This window comes from Triplophysa rosa, linkage group LG15, assembly GCF_024868665.1.
Source record: "Triplophysa rosa linkage group LG15, Trosa_1v2, whole genome shotgun sequence".
NCBI lineage: Eukaryota > Metazoa > Chordata > Actinopteri > Cypriniformes > Nemacheilidae > Triplophysa > Triplophysa rosa.
The window spans coordinates 17829352-17844750 of NC_079904.1; the positions used below are offsets into that span (position 1 = coordinate 17829352).

General features: G+C 37.3%; 1 protein-coding gene across 3 annotated transcripts; it reads right to left on the bottom strand.

Moving 5' to 3' along the window:
• Positions 1-929: 929 nt before the first annotated feature.
• Positions 930-9279, bottom strand: plpp6 (phospholipid phosphatase 6). Of its 3 annotated transcripts, XM_057353505.1 has the most exons (4): positions 8560-9279; positions 8172-8190; positions 8056-8082; positions 6155-6350 (listed from the first exon to the last, which is right to left on the bottom strand). In XM_057353505.1, the coding sequence occupies exons 1-4, from the start codon at positions 9038-9040 to the stop codon at positions 6281-6283; spliced, it is 597 nt and encodes a 198-aa protein (XP_057209488.1). In that variant the 5' UTR covers positions 9041-9279; the 3' UTR covers positions 6155-6280. The 3 variants fall into 3 exon arrangements, 1 of the variants encoding a protein (XP_057209488.1); XR_008964441.1 differs by lacking the exons at positions 8056-8082; positions 8172-8190 and adding an exon at positions 930-2032 and having other exon boundaries at positions 5480-6350; positions 8560-9254; XR_008964442.1 differs by having other exon boundaries at positions 6259-6350; positions 8056-8190; positions 8560-9273.
• Between the last annotated feature and the right edge of the window lie 6120 nt (positions 9280-15399).

A 15399-nucleotide genomic window follows, 5' to 3' on the forward strand; every position in this document is an offset into this window, starting at 1 on the left:
ATAATCACAAGTAGCAAATCATATTCATGTCCTTGAGCAAAACTAGGTTAGCGTTTTTTATCTTTTATCATAGTTCCAGTCCTTGATTATGAAGAAACATTATCATTGTTACTTATAATTAGCACAGTTGAAAATGGTGGTGCTACAGTACTTAATAAAGGATATAGCTATAAAGGGATGGATTTAGTTTTTTAGTAGTAAGTCCCTTTATACTTGAAAGTCGAATTTTGGTTTTAAAATGGGAAACAAGAACGAATTTCTCAATAATGAGTATTTTTATAGGCAGATTAAAGTTCAATCAATGCACTACTGTGTTCAAAGAAACTTGATCTAACAGGACAGAGAGAAGTGGATGTACCAGATGCAAAACAATGAGAATACATCTGGCAGACTCACTAAACAGTTCACGGAAATCTCACAGTGAAAAGAATATTCAATTTGATCATAAGAGTTTGTAATGCCATATAAACCAATAACACATATGAGAAAAGTGCTCTAAAAAAGCATGGAACAAAGCCTCCTGAACATACAGTAAGATCTCCACAGCTATGACTGCTGTTAGTGAAGGATTCTTGCATGAAAAGAAAATCTAAATAAAAAAAGGTGTTTTGTAACATTATAAATACTATACGTGCATACTATAATTTGTATTTATGAATTTAATGCATTTTAAAATAAAATAAAACTTATGTGGTACTCGCAACAACAGCTGAACAGCACACTATAAATAATGTATCGTAAATCTCTACTGTATCTGTAGCCAATGCTTCAATACAAACATAACTATTAACGAAAGTACCTTTTGTGTCAGGTTAGTGTAACACATGTATAGCATAATAAAAATAGAGCCGCTTGTATTCAATGGGTTCAAATTGTTCTTTTTTCTCAAAGTGTAGATATGGGGCAAAATCTCAAAAGAATCAACGCAATGAAATTGTTATATTTATTTAAAAAATACAATCACGTTATGATCAATGTTGAGTATATTTTACATCACAAATATAGTAAACTATCATAGCATCTACCACATAAGCACGAAGTTACATTGCCACTTTGGACAGCAATGGTCAAATGTGAGATTATTTGTAGTGTAATAGTTGGTGAAACCAAGATTCGCTCAGTCAACAGAATATCAAATAAAAGTGTCCTCTCCATTAACTACAAGTATAAAGGCTAATATGCATGGTCTCTAGCAAACAAACACAGCACCAGAACATCACATTATTGCAATTTAAATACAGCATTATTTTTTTGCTGCCATTTGTCTCGTATATTATATTGCACTAATGACAAAGGCTGCACTTTTATAAAACAACCAAATTATTGCACAGGAAAAGAGTGTAGATGGTTCTCTTTAAACAGTGAAGACTCCCACAAACATCACAACAAACTTATTACTGAAAATGATTTTCAAGTCATGAGCTCTCAAGGAGACAAATTTCATATGAGAAAAAAACTTGGGGTGGATTGAAAAACGAATGCCACAAAGGAACAGCAAGCCATATGATTAGCTGATGGCATGTTTGATCTGTTACATACTGTAAATCATTTTTCCTAAGCATTGAGTTGAACTTCAATTCATATTTCACACACAAACATGCCAATTGAGGCAACTGTCCATACACATTCTTTACACATCCTGTTCGTTATTATTCTGGTTAGTAACATGCTCTGGAATCCCACACACACTATGAAATAAAGTGTCCCTTATAAAAATGAACCATGGTTACTAATTTCACAATAATAAAACTACAAGAATGTTAAAAAAGAGTGATGGAATATGATGGTATTACCCATGTTTTTTGCACGTTAACATACCCCAAAATACCTTTGTACATACACTTGGTACAATTATATATATATATATACCTGTATATATATATCAAAGTGCCATTATTACCATCACTGTACAGTTTGTAGATATAGAGGTGTTTCTGTGACTTTGGTGAAAATATTCTCCTGTGATGAGTGGCTACAGTTTGCAGCATATCATGCAGTTTATGGCTCTATAATCACTGCTGAGACTTTAACCCTAAAAAAAAAACAGAAAACATTAACTACATTTACATTTGGTAGAAAAAGCGACTGACATTTTATTGTATTATACATTTGTTTCTGACTATGTGCAATCCCCTGGGATTGAACCCATGACCTTGGCATTGCTATTGCCATGCTCTAACCACTGAGCCACAGGAAAGCTAAATACATTTAATGTACACCACAGATGAAAAGATTGTGTTTAAAAGTGCAATATCTTTTGGCATGGTCACAATAATGCAGGACTACATTCATTTGAGACACAAACATTACAGAACAATGAAAAGCATTAAATCCAGAAATCACACTACACAAAAGATAACATTCCACAGGACAAAAAAACTGTATCAAAGCAACCTTATAAATCGTAAATATACGAAATTCAACAGAACTTCAAACACAACTCCCCTGTGAATATCTATTGAGGACACCACATACCCTTAGAGGGGTCATTTTACGCGGCTAAAACGAATATTATTGTTTGCTTTAGATGTATTACAATGTGTATACACGACTTAAGGTTAAAAAACGCTGTATTTTCCACATACCGTGCATGTTTGTATGTATGGAGGACTAAACCTGCAAAAATTATAAATAAATAAATGTATAAATAAATAAATATATAAACGAATAAATGTAATAATATGAAAATAAATAAAGGAATGAATGGTTTGATAAAACAAAATAATTCGTTTTAGTTATTATTGATCTTAGCTTTAACTTTTCTTTTCATTTTTTTAAATTGATTTATTATTTTTTGTGTCCATTTTTTAATTATTTATTATTATTATTATTATTTATTTTTAGATTATTTTATTTATCATTTCCTTTTATATTTACATTTATTTATTTATACGTTTATTTATTTTTATATTTATTTATTATCGCATGTATTTATTTCCACTTTTATTTATTTATTCTTGTATTTATTCTTACTTTTCTGTGTCTTGTATGATAATTAGATGGGTTGGTCTTGCCTACTATTGGTTCAGCGTAGATTGAAGCGTTTGATCGATTACTCTTGACTTGTTTTGGACTAACGTCACGTCACTCACTGATCGTTTGCTTCGTGTATAACGTTAAGTAACTATGGCGGGCGCACAATTAGCTAGAGAGTTACAGCCTTTAGCCAATGAAGTCGATAACCATGCATCAAATGACTATGTGTCATTCAGATTAGATGCATTTATTGATGATTTATTACAGATTGACGGCGAGATAAATGACAAAGTTCTCCCTCGGTTGTTAGCCTCTTTGCAGCACATTCAAAGTCTGTGCGAGTCAGAGGGTGCTATGGTGGTGTTACAGTTCAACTGGTGAAAATCATAAAGCACAAAATGTAATAAGGTTTAACTACACAGATGAGCTTGTAAACCGAAGTCGCAAGCTAACGCTTTGTCAAAGTGATAGTTATAAGCAGCCTTTCGGTTAGAAAAAGCGTAAAGATTTAATGTAACATGATGTAACATAATGTAAATGAATTGAGACATAGTGAACTTAAGTCACAAGTTAACACGGTAGTAATGAGCATCGTTCTTTCACTACAGGGGCCATCAAATGGAAACCATTCCTTCTAAAAAGACGTGGTTACTAAACGGTACTCGTAAACTACATTCCATAAGAGATAAATAACACAGAGGTCACAAGTTAAAACGGGCATATTCCCTTGATTCATCCAGCTGCATATTGTTGTGTGACATCTTGATATTATTGCAAAGATCCGCAGCAGCTAGCATTGCGAAATAGCTTAGTGTGATTGTTACCGTAGTGACACACTGCCTCGCTTTATTGTATGGGTACGAATCCCGTGTCAAATCGCTTTATTTATTTTTTCACCTCGCTTCAGCCGTTACGGGCGATCATACCAATAATTTGCAATCTTAACAAGAATGTCAAAATCATGTAACAAGAAAGTCTGTGTTTATTAGACATCTTAATATCAAGTCGTCTTGTGCTTTCAGAATCGACGAATCTGCTGAGGTCGTTCATGCACCTCTTTGGCAGAGGACCTGTAACCGGAACTTGGTCACCACCTTAGCACCCCCTGACTCGCACAGATTTTGAAGAATTTTGTCATTTATCTCTCCGTCAATCTGTAATAAATCCTCAATAAGTGCATCTAATCTGAATGACACACAGTCATTTGATGCATGGTTATCGACTTCATTGGCTAAATGCTGTAACTCTCTAGCTAATTGTGCGCCCGCCATAGTTACTTAACGTTATACACGAAGCAAACGATCAGTGAGTGACGTGACGTTAGTCCAAAACAAGTCAAGAGTAATCGATCAAACGCTTCAATCTACGCTGAACCAATAGTAGGCAAGACCAACCCATCTAATTATCATACAAGACACAGAAAAGTAAGAATAAATACAAGAATAAATAAATAAAAGTGGAAATAAATACATGCGATAATAAATAAATATAAAAATAAATAAACGTATAAATAAATAAATGTAAAAATAAAAGGAAATGATAAATAAAATAATCTAAAAATAAAAAATAATAATAATTAAAAATAATTAAAAATGGACACAAAAAATAATAAATCAATTTAAAAAATGAAAAGAAAAGTTAAAGCTAAGATCAATAATAGCTAAAACGAATTATTTTGTTTTATCAAACCATTCATTCCTGTATTTATTTTCATATTATTACATTTATTCGTTTATATATTTATTTATTTATACATTCATTTATTTATAATTTTTGCAGGTTTAGTCCTCCATATGTATCTTCTCTTAGCCCCGCCTCTCTGAAACGCCAGGATATTTTAAAAAGCTCATCGCTCTGAAAAGCGAGGTGTGCTATGATTGGCCAGTTCACAACTGCATAGTGATTGGTGGAATACTGAAATTGTGCGACGTAAATGTAACGCCTCTTACCAGGCTGTGAATCTGAAGCGCCAGACTGTCCTCGCGGAGTTTTAACCGATGGAATTGCCCCGCTTTTTAACAGAAGCTGCCATGCATGGCCGGTCTTGATCGCTCCCAGATTAGTGAAGCAATGGTCATTAAAATGCTCTGCACAAACTAGCACTTTTTCATTGTACTTCTTTGGAACAGTGTTGAAAATAAAATGTAACCATTCGTTTTTTTGTTGACTCATCTTTTGGCAGAGAAAACAAAGAGGCTTTCTTTTGGCAACGGAACACACAGCGTCTCTACGACATGGCTGCTCCGGCGGCGGTACAATGAGATTTACAAGACCGCCCACATTACTTGCGTATAGATTTGGGCGGTTTTAGTCAAATCACTCCATGAGCTGACGTCAAGTTGTGGGGGTGTGGTTACACGAGGCGTTTCAGGCAGGTGTGGGTGAGCATTCGCCTCTAGATAAAATACATCTTTTGTTCCGACACTTAAATTTTTGCAATTTCACGTGTCTAATACATGCATGGGCAACTTATTACACACAAAAGACAAAGAAAAACACGTACTTCTGGCGAATGACTCCTTTAAGGTTCTGAAGCCGCAGTAAAATTCAGCCCTCAGTTTCTTATCTTTCTTTGCTTAATTAAATATTCACCTAAGAAGAGTTTTTCATATTAATTAGAGATATAACTCTCGCTGATGAAATGGACCCCATAGATGTCAAACACCAATGTTCCCTCTTTACACCAGTTTTTCAAATGAGTCACAAATGATCCAATCAACAGTGGTCAGCCAAAAAGTAGAAAAAGAGAGGAAGACAGAGAAATAATCTGAAGTGATAGAACATTAGACCCATTCATACCACTCTCTGACAATCCACTGCAGATTTCTGACAGAAATGAACTTAATAAAAACCCTGAACATTGCTGGAAGATGGTTAATATTTTACATTTTAGTTAGCAGACATATAAAACAATGATGACTGACAACATGGAATTAATTGCACCAAACAGCGATTTAGTCTAGATCCCCCCAAAAATCTAGGCCCCACTCAAGTTCTTACAACTTCTTAGTCGAGCTGTCCGATCATGCTTTGGAACATGAGTGGTGACAACCACAGCATCTCAACCAAATTATACTGCCAGTAACCCATAAAGAAACCAAACACAACATCTGTCACATTATGGCGTCCGAGGAGAACCCTAGAAAAACCAACGAAAGACGCCCAGAGCAGAACAAGCACCCGGAGTGGGGCAGCCAGCACCAGATGGGCCAATAGAAAACGGGCACACATCGCAGCACGTGTGGCATGGCCTGATGGGAAGGAATAGCGGTCCACAGAGAATGTGGCAAACATGTCCATTTGGTTATGGGCAGGACGTCGGCGCCGCACCGCGGCCTTGACCACACCAACCAGCACCAGATCCAGAACCAAGGCTGAAAATCAGAAAAAAAGGAGTAAAATTAGTACGAGACTACACAACTGACTGACATGTAATGTTGCCCTTAACAAAATAAAATTCAGACAGATATTTAGTGACACAGGAAACATTTACATTTTTGCATTTGGCAGACCCACAACACCACACAGTGTATTCAAAGTCATGCAGTATATGATAGGCAGGATTTTTACATTTAGGGGAAACTATCCCTTCAAGGTACTTGAGGGTTGTTCTAAAACACTGTTCGCCAACAGTTCCAAACTCACATTTGAGTAGGGTTGTGTATCGTTTTAATTTGAGCAATTCCGATTCGGCTTATCGAATCCGGTTTTTATCGATTCTCTGTTCAGATTCCAATATTTTTTGGGGAGAGAAAAAAATAGAAAAAAGTTTTTAACCTTTTATTCTTGCCACATTTAGACTATAACCTAACCAGTAGGCTAACTGTTAACTGTGACAATTCGTCAAATAATAACAACACTTCCATTAAGGAATAATCAGAAGCAATTACAAACCAAAACTTACATATAACACATAAATACAACATAAGAAGTGTTTTAATGAATTTTGAAATGAATCATTCATTCAAGAGTCGTTCAAAACGGTAGATCGTCCATTATCTGAACAATTATTTGTGAATAAAACACTGAATTAATTCATTTTTAAAAAGTGAATGAATGAATAATTCAAATTAATATAATTTAAATAATTGTTGTCTTTGTAGCTTCCCGAATGTACTTTTCATCTTTATCTATATTTTGTACCCGAGTGTGAGACGCTGCTATTGCTGCTAATATTGGCTGTTTCTGGTGCGTTGTAGCAGGAGGACTCGATGCTAGGAGACTAAACACGGTGGATTCCTTCAGATTAATGCCGTGTTGAAGCAAATGTTTCATCATATTTGAGGTACTTCCTCCCTTTCACGAAATATCTTCACCACATGTATTGCATGTGGCAATGCTATTATCATTTTTCACAAAGTTTAACCAAACTTTTGAACGTGTGCTGCGGTCAGTCATAGTGCCAAATGTAATAAACTGCGCATGCGCGTAATGAGATAAGGTCCTTGTCGCGTGTCCTCCTGGCAGACAGATACAACTGTAACGTTCACTGCCGTTCGCGAGTGACTGAAAAAGTCAGGAATCGATAAACAGAACCGAAATGCACGCATCCAATCGAATCCCCGGTTCTTTGAAATTTGGAACAGGTTCTAAAATGGAACCAATTCTCGATACCCAACCCTAATTTGAGTGATGAGAGTTAATCTGTTTATAATAATAATAATATATGACCAATTCTAGATATATTTAACCACAATATTTGTATGATTACCAGCATGAATAAAATTCATGTTTTCATTAACAAATGAACAGATATCTCTGAAACACTTGGGCGTATAGTTGTGAAGCAACAGTTTACCTCTGGAATCAAATAAAGCAGGTCTGCTGGGCCTTATGCATATAACTCACAAACTTCACAAACAAGTTGGACAAGCTACTGAGGTCATATTGTACATTCATTATTAAATGGGATGTCAAAGTTACAGAATTTAACACTGCTGCAGTGGTATCAGTATGACGACTATAGCTCCTTATCGCTCATGGTAAATTAATATTTGCAGACAACAAATAAAAAGCCTGTTGCATTTTAACAGGACTGGCAGCAAGCCACATTAATAGTGCAATGGAAATGTGCCTCACCTGGGCATTTCTCTGGAACTTAAAACACTTGAGTGAGTAAATGAAGGGTCCAAAAGAAAAATATCAGGGGTGAGTAACAGGTAAAGAGGGGTAATAATGATTTGATTACATCTTACATCTGAGGAAAAAATGAGTCTGAAAATAAAAGGAAAGAGAAGACAATGCTCAAGCCCTTAAAAAAATCAATATGTAAAACAACCATCAGGGTTTGATGAAGAACAGATGAGACTTGATGTTGCTTATTCAATAGTCTAATCTCTTTACTTGTACAAAAACATATCCAGTAACGCCCTTACTGTAAATCTATGGGGCACGTAGGGTAATTTCATCAATGACAAATTATATGCTGTAAATGATACGCATAAATTATTACATCGTATAAGTAATAAAAGGGTAAAAAATATGTCCCCCTTTTACATTCTGAGGGACGAATCAACACACAGAATGATCCATTATACCATTTATTTGGCAGAATAAAAACCACAGTGTGAGTGAGTGCATTACCCATGAGCAGGTTCAGCATGACCTCCTGACCGGCGATACTGTCGCTTTTATACAGACAGTACGCGGCACCGGCGAGCCACGGAATCCCGTGACCGGAGATCTCGATGAGCTTCATGAGCGGCCGCACGCTGCCCCACGACGAGTCCTCACAAGCGCACACACCAAGCCGCTTCGACAGCCACAGGTCGATGGCCAGCAGAGAGCTGAGCGCTATCTCGATGAAAGAAGGGTTTAATCTCATGCAGTCTTCCTCTGGTAACTGCTGTCCACCGGTGGAGGAGGTAGATGAACCCGAGCCCCGTCGTCGGTTGGGGCTCTCGGAGGCTCGAAGCCGGGCCGATGTGGGATCGGAACCCTGTCTCTGCAGCAGGTGCGGGGGAGTTCGGTTCAGAGCAATGAACTCATAGCGCCCGTTTCCACCGCCGGGAGACGGGACACTGCCGCTGCGCCCAGCACTGTTCCGCGCTTTAGGAGAAGGCATTTTACTTTACAGATGCCAAGACAGGTTGGTCCGATATGACTGGAGTGTCTTCCGTTTTTTGGTAAAGCTTTTAGATGTCTCGTTTTCAGATCATGGTTTACAGGTGATAAAAGAGAACACGTCGGACCACTGCACCGTACAGCGCCATGTTTGAACAGCAGCTTTCTGTGCAATGAACTCTGGGAAATGTCGTACTGTATTCAACCACGTGACTGCATAAAATAAATCATTTTAGTTTTGAAAAAAATTCAGCCCTGTGGCCGCACTCCCTGATGAATAAATGACACTACAGATCTAGTATGTAGAACAAAACAATTCAAACTGATCTTAGGGGTGTTGCTTGTATTTCTTTTTTTCTATAATTTGCATTCGAGCTTCTGGTGCAATTTAAATGGAAATATTGTGAGTCATTGTCTAAAAGTTTTCGTCCCCTCAAGACAGCACTGCATACATTTGGATGTGAAAACAGATCACTGGACAATTATTTAATTCAATTCGAGTCAATGAGATTATTAAAAATATGTTTAAAAAAGTATGTGTAGTCTGATGCATATTAACACAGTCTTATGATCAATGTGATCAGGTGTTACAATATGGAATATAATTCCATCCTGCTCAGTCACTGAGCAGATGACACATTTTGCGTTTAACCTATAAACAATAAATAAATAAAACTCAGAACTCAGAAATATGACAAAAGCAGCAATTAAAGAATAATATTAATTTACCAGCATTGCATTTAAACGGCAAAACAGCAATAGTGTTGTTTTTCATTTCAGAATGAATTTATCTACTGCTCTAATCTATAGTAGTTACTAAATTATATATTTTTTTACTTTATTTTCAAATTCATTCTTTAAAATAATAAATAATTGGCGTTGCATATGGTCATAAAGGAGGTTTTGTTTTAAATGTATAATATCAGTGTTCGTTTTCCATATGTTGCTTAAAATAGTTATTAATAATTTAAAAGAACTACAGTATAATCATTTGCTTGTTTGAGCCTTGAACTTATGGAGGACTAAACCTGCAAAAATTATAAATAAATAAATGTATAAATATATAAAAAGAATAAATGTAATAATACGAAATAAATAAAGGAATGAATGGTTTGATAAAAAAAAATTCGTTTTAGCTATTATTGATCTTTGCTTTAACTTTTTTTCATTTTTTAAATTGATTTATCAATAAACGCGTCTAATCTAAATGACACATAGTCATTTGATGCATGGTTATCGACTTCATTGGCTAAATGCTGTAACTCTCTAGTTAATTGTGCGCCCGCCATAGTTAAACGTTATACACGAAGCAAACGATCAGTGAGTGACGTGACGTTAGTCCAAAACAAGTCAAGAGTAATCGATCAAACGCTTCAATCTACGCTGAACCAATAGTAGGCAAGACCAACCATCCAACCATCACCCTGTTTCCTGTTTCCTGCATCGCTGCCGGCAGCTTGTTTGTATCAGTGCGCTTCCCACTTCGCTCTAATATTAGTGTATTTTATTATCGTTAATTATTATTGTCGTTGCTAACTTATCCTGATATCTCAATAACCCTGTTCCTGTTATTTACTTGGAAGAGTCTAAACCAAATGTGATAGTTAACTTAACGCCGTTAGCATAGCAATAGCGTGTTAGCTTGCTTTCTGTTCACACTGTGGAATATCATCTTGCCTCTGGTTTGTCTTGTGTGCTAACTGTTTCTCTTTTTAAGCGAGTATACTACGATCCATCGAGCAACCTTGGTAAGTTGGAATTGCACTTCAAATCCGGTGAGTTATGGCTTCTATTCCTATTATTGTTACTTGCACCTCATGTCATATGTTTAGCTTAGCCTTCTCTGTCAGCTGCGAGGGCTTTATATGCGATAAATGCAGGGAAATAGTTAGGCTGACAGAGAAGATCTTAGAATTAGAGTCTCGCATCCAATCTTTATCTGAGGATAGTAAGAGTTTAACGACGATAGAAAACACTTTGGATGCGAGCAACATTAGCGCACACAGCTCGGTTCCGGTTGAAAATCCCCCGCAGCTGGGAAACTTCGTGACTGTGAGACGGCGTAGTCGCAGGACAAAACATCACTCGACCGTTCCGATTACAGTCTCGAACAGGTTTGCCCCGCTCAGTGACGCACCGACTGAGAAACCTGCTGAAAGTGCCCTAGTTATCGGTGATTCTATTGTTCGGAACGTTAACATAGAGGCACCAGCCACCATAGTCCAATGTTTACCGGGAGCCAGAGCGCCTGACATCAAGTCAAATTTAAATGTGCTGGCTAAGGCTAATCGTAAATTCAGTAAGATTGTCATTCACGTCGGCACAAATGATGTTCGACTCCGTCAATCGGAGATCACAAAAGATAACATTAAAGAGGTGTGTGAGCTCGCAAGCATGATGTCAGACACTGTAATATTCTCTGGCCCCCTCAATGCTTATCGTGGTGATGAGATTTATAGCAGATTATATTCACTAAATGGCTGGTTGTCTGAGTGGTGCCTGCAGAATGATATAGTTTTTATAAATAACTGGAAGAGTTTTGAGGGCAGACCTGACCTGTTGAAACGAGATGGTCTCCATCCCTCCTGGGCTGGGACTTCCATCCTGTCTAGAAATATGGCAAAAAGTCTTAATGCTAATGCTAAAACTTGACTCGCTGGGGCCCAGGTCAGGGAGCAGACAGTATGGCTTAACCAACTGTCTGCTTGCCGTCTCACGTCGCAGAATACACAAAATGTACAACATGTAGTAATCCGTTCTCCCAAACATCACAAAATAGAGACTGTGTCTGTCCCCCGGATTAGCAAACATAAAATAATGCGTAAACCTCTTGAAAGTAATTTAATAAACGTTAAACAAACTAAACATGAACAAAATACAGATAATCAACTGTTACGACTCGGATTGCTAAATATTAGATCTCTCTCTAATAAAGCACTTTTTGTTAACGATATGATAACAGATCATAAAATAGACATGCTCTGTTTGACAGAAACATGGCTAAAACCAGATGATTATATTGCTTTAAATGAATCTGTCCCCCAAGATTATTATTATAAACACGAGCCTCGTCTAAAAGGCAGAGGGGGAGGTGTCGCAGCACTTTACAATAACTCTCTTAGCATTTCCCAGAAGTCGAACTCTAAATATAATTCTTTTGAAGTCATGGTTCTTCATGTTTCAACACCTAATACTAAAGATAAAACACTTTTTAAATTGATTCTAGCTATTGTATATAGGCCTCCAGGGCACCACACAGATTTTATTAAAGAATTTGGTGGGTTCTTATCAGAACTAGTACTGGCCGCAGATAGACTCCTTGTCGTTGGTGACTTTAACATCCACGTAGATAACGTTACAGATGCCTTAGGAATGGCTTTCAAAGACACTCTTAACTCCATGGGCATTAGTCAACATGTGTCAGGACCCACTCACCTTCGTAATCATACTTTAGATTTAATACTGTCTTACGGTATAAATGTGGACGACGTTAAAATCCTTCAGCAGAGTGAAGACATTTCGGATCATTATCTGGTATTATGTTTGCTTCACTGGCCTACGGCTGCAAATAAAACTCATTGTTACAAATATGGTAGAACAATAACTTCAACTACCAAAGATGCGTTTCTCGATAATCTGCCCGAATTGTCTCAAATCATGAGAAATAACGTTGAAGATCTTGACATTACCACTGAAAATTTTAATTCCACCTTCTCGGTAACGCTAGACAAAGTTGCTCCACTACGTTTAAAGAAGATTAAAAATGGCAGCCCCACACCGTGGTATAATGAACACACTCAGGCTCTAAAGAAAGCGGCCCGAAAAATGGAGCGCAACTTTAAGAAAACTAAATTAGAGGTATTTCGTACAGCATGGAAGGATAGTATTCGAAAATACAGGAAAGCCCTAAAAACTTCTAGATCCGCCTACTTTTCATCACTAATAGAAGAAAACCAGCACAACCCTAGGTTTTTATTTAACACGGTGGCTAAATTAACAAAAAATAAATCGTCAGTGACTTCTGATCCTGTATATCAGCATAGCAGTGATGAATTTATGAACTACTTCACATATAAAATCCAAGATATTAGAGAAAAAATTATAACAATGCAATCAGAAGTGAAACCCGCTGAACAAACTAACTACAGCGCCCTTAAGGAGAAAATGCAATTATTTTATACCGTAGATCAAGATGAGCTGTCTAAAATTATTAGATCATCTAAATCAACAACATGCATACTAGACCCTATACCTACAAATCTACTGAAAGAGATGCTCCCAGAAATTATAGATCCTCTTCTTGGTATTATTAACTCATCTCTGACATTAGGACATGTGCCTAAAGCATATAAGGTGGCTGTTATAAGGCCCCTTGTCAAAAAACCCCAACTCGACCCTAGAGAACTAAGGAACTACAGGCCTATATCGAATCTACCTTTCATATCTAAAGTTCTGGAAAAAGTAGTTTCAACTCAATTATGCTCCTTCCTCCAAAGGAATGACATCAATGAAGAATTCCAGTCTGGATTTAGAGCATGTCACAGTACAGAGACTGCTTTGATCAGAGTTACAAATGATCTGCTATTGGCGTCTGACCGAGGTTGTATCTCGTTATTGGTGCTGCTAGACCTTAGTGCTGCATTCGATACCATTGACCACAGCACACTCCTACATAGACTCGAAAATTATGTCGGCATTAAGGGAATAGCTTTGAAATGGTTTAAATCTTATTTATCCGACCGTTTTCAATTTGTAGCAATAAACAATGAGGTGTCACGCAAATCGCAAGTCCAGTACGGTGTACCACAGGGCTCAGTCTTAGGGCCTCTGCTCTTCGCATTATACATGCTACCTCTAGGAGATATAATAAAGCGACACGGAGTTAGCTTTCACTGTTATGCTGATGATACTCAACTTTATATTTCCTCGAAGCCTCATGAAACACAGCAGTTCCATCGAATAATGGAATGCATAGTCGATATAAAAAACTGGATGAGTAACAACTTTTTATTACTGAACTCGGACAAAACGGAAGTGTTACTTATTGGACCGAAAACTGCTATAAGTAACAACCAAGAATACTGTTTAACTATTGACGGATGTTCCATAAAACCCTCGTCGTCAGCAAAGAATCTTGGCGTTCTATTCGATAGTAATCTGTCATTTGAGAGCCACGTCGCCAACACCTGTAAAATTGCGTTTTTCCATTTTAAGAATATATCTAAACTACGTCATATGCTGTCAATCTCAGATGCAGAGAAGTTAATTCATGCATTCATGACATCAAGACTAGATTACTGTAATGCACTGTTAGGTGGTTGCCCTGCAGGCTTATTACAAAAACTCCAATTGGTCCAAAACGCGGCAGCTCGAGTTCTTACACGTACAAAAAAGTATGAACATATTAGCCCGGTTCTGTCAACCTTGCACTGGTTACCTATAAAGCATCGCGTTAACTTTAAAATCTTGCTTATTACCTATAAAGCCTTACATGGTTTAGCTCCTCAGTACTTGAATGAACTCCTTTTGTATTACAGTCCTTCACGTGCATTACGCTCTCAGGCGTCCTGTCAGTTGGTAATACCTAGAATTTCAAAATCAAGTGCAGGTGGTAGATCCTTTTCCTATCTAGCGCCTAAACTTTGGAATAGTCTTCCCTGCACTGTCCGGGAGGCAGACACACTCTGTCAGTTTAAATCTAGACTAAAGACGCATCTTTTTAATCTTGCATACACTACTCTTCCATAATATAAATCTTCAGAGGGTTTAGGCTGCATTAGTTAGATCAACCGGAACCAAAAACACAACTGATGTACTTGTTGCATCAAAGAGTACAGAACAGTACTCTACTCTCAGCCAGTCTTGTCTCATTGTTCCAAGGTTACCACAGCGAGCAGGATGCAGTTCATGGCCTGACCTGATGGTAGAGCGGAGAATGGGAAGTGGGGACCTGACAAGAGCTGAGATGATAGAGCTGGATAAAGAAGGACGCGGTCTCTTGACATGTCTTCACCACAAAATTTCAAATGCTATTAGATTATTAATGATAATCTTAAACTATAATTTATTTTATTATTAAGTTTATTTATTTTATTTAGCCTTGTTGTGCAAGTTCTCTGGAGCTTGTGCAGAGGCAGCAGCTTTTGCCAGAGGGGAACTGGAATCCCCTGGTTGGGCCTGGGTTCTCCTGAGGTTTTTTTTCTCGATTAGAGTTTTGGGTTCCTCGCCACCGTTTGCATACTGTTTTTGCACTATCTGCCTGACCGGGGGGGCTGCTTTAGAATTTTAAAGTTTTACTTAATTAATATTGCATATAGGAATTTATTATCTGTTATATTTGACCTGTGCTTCTCTCTCCTT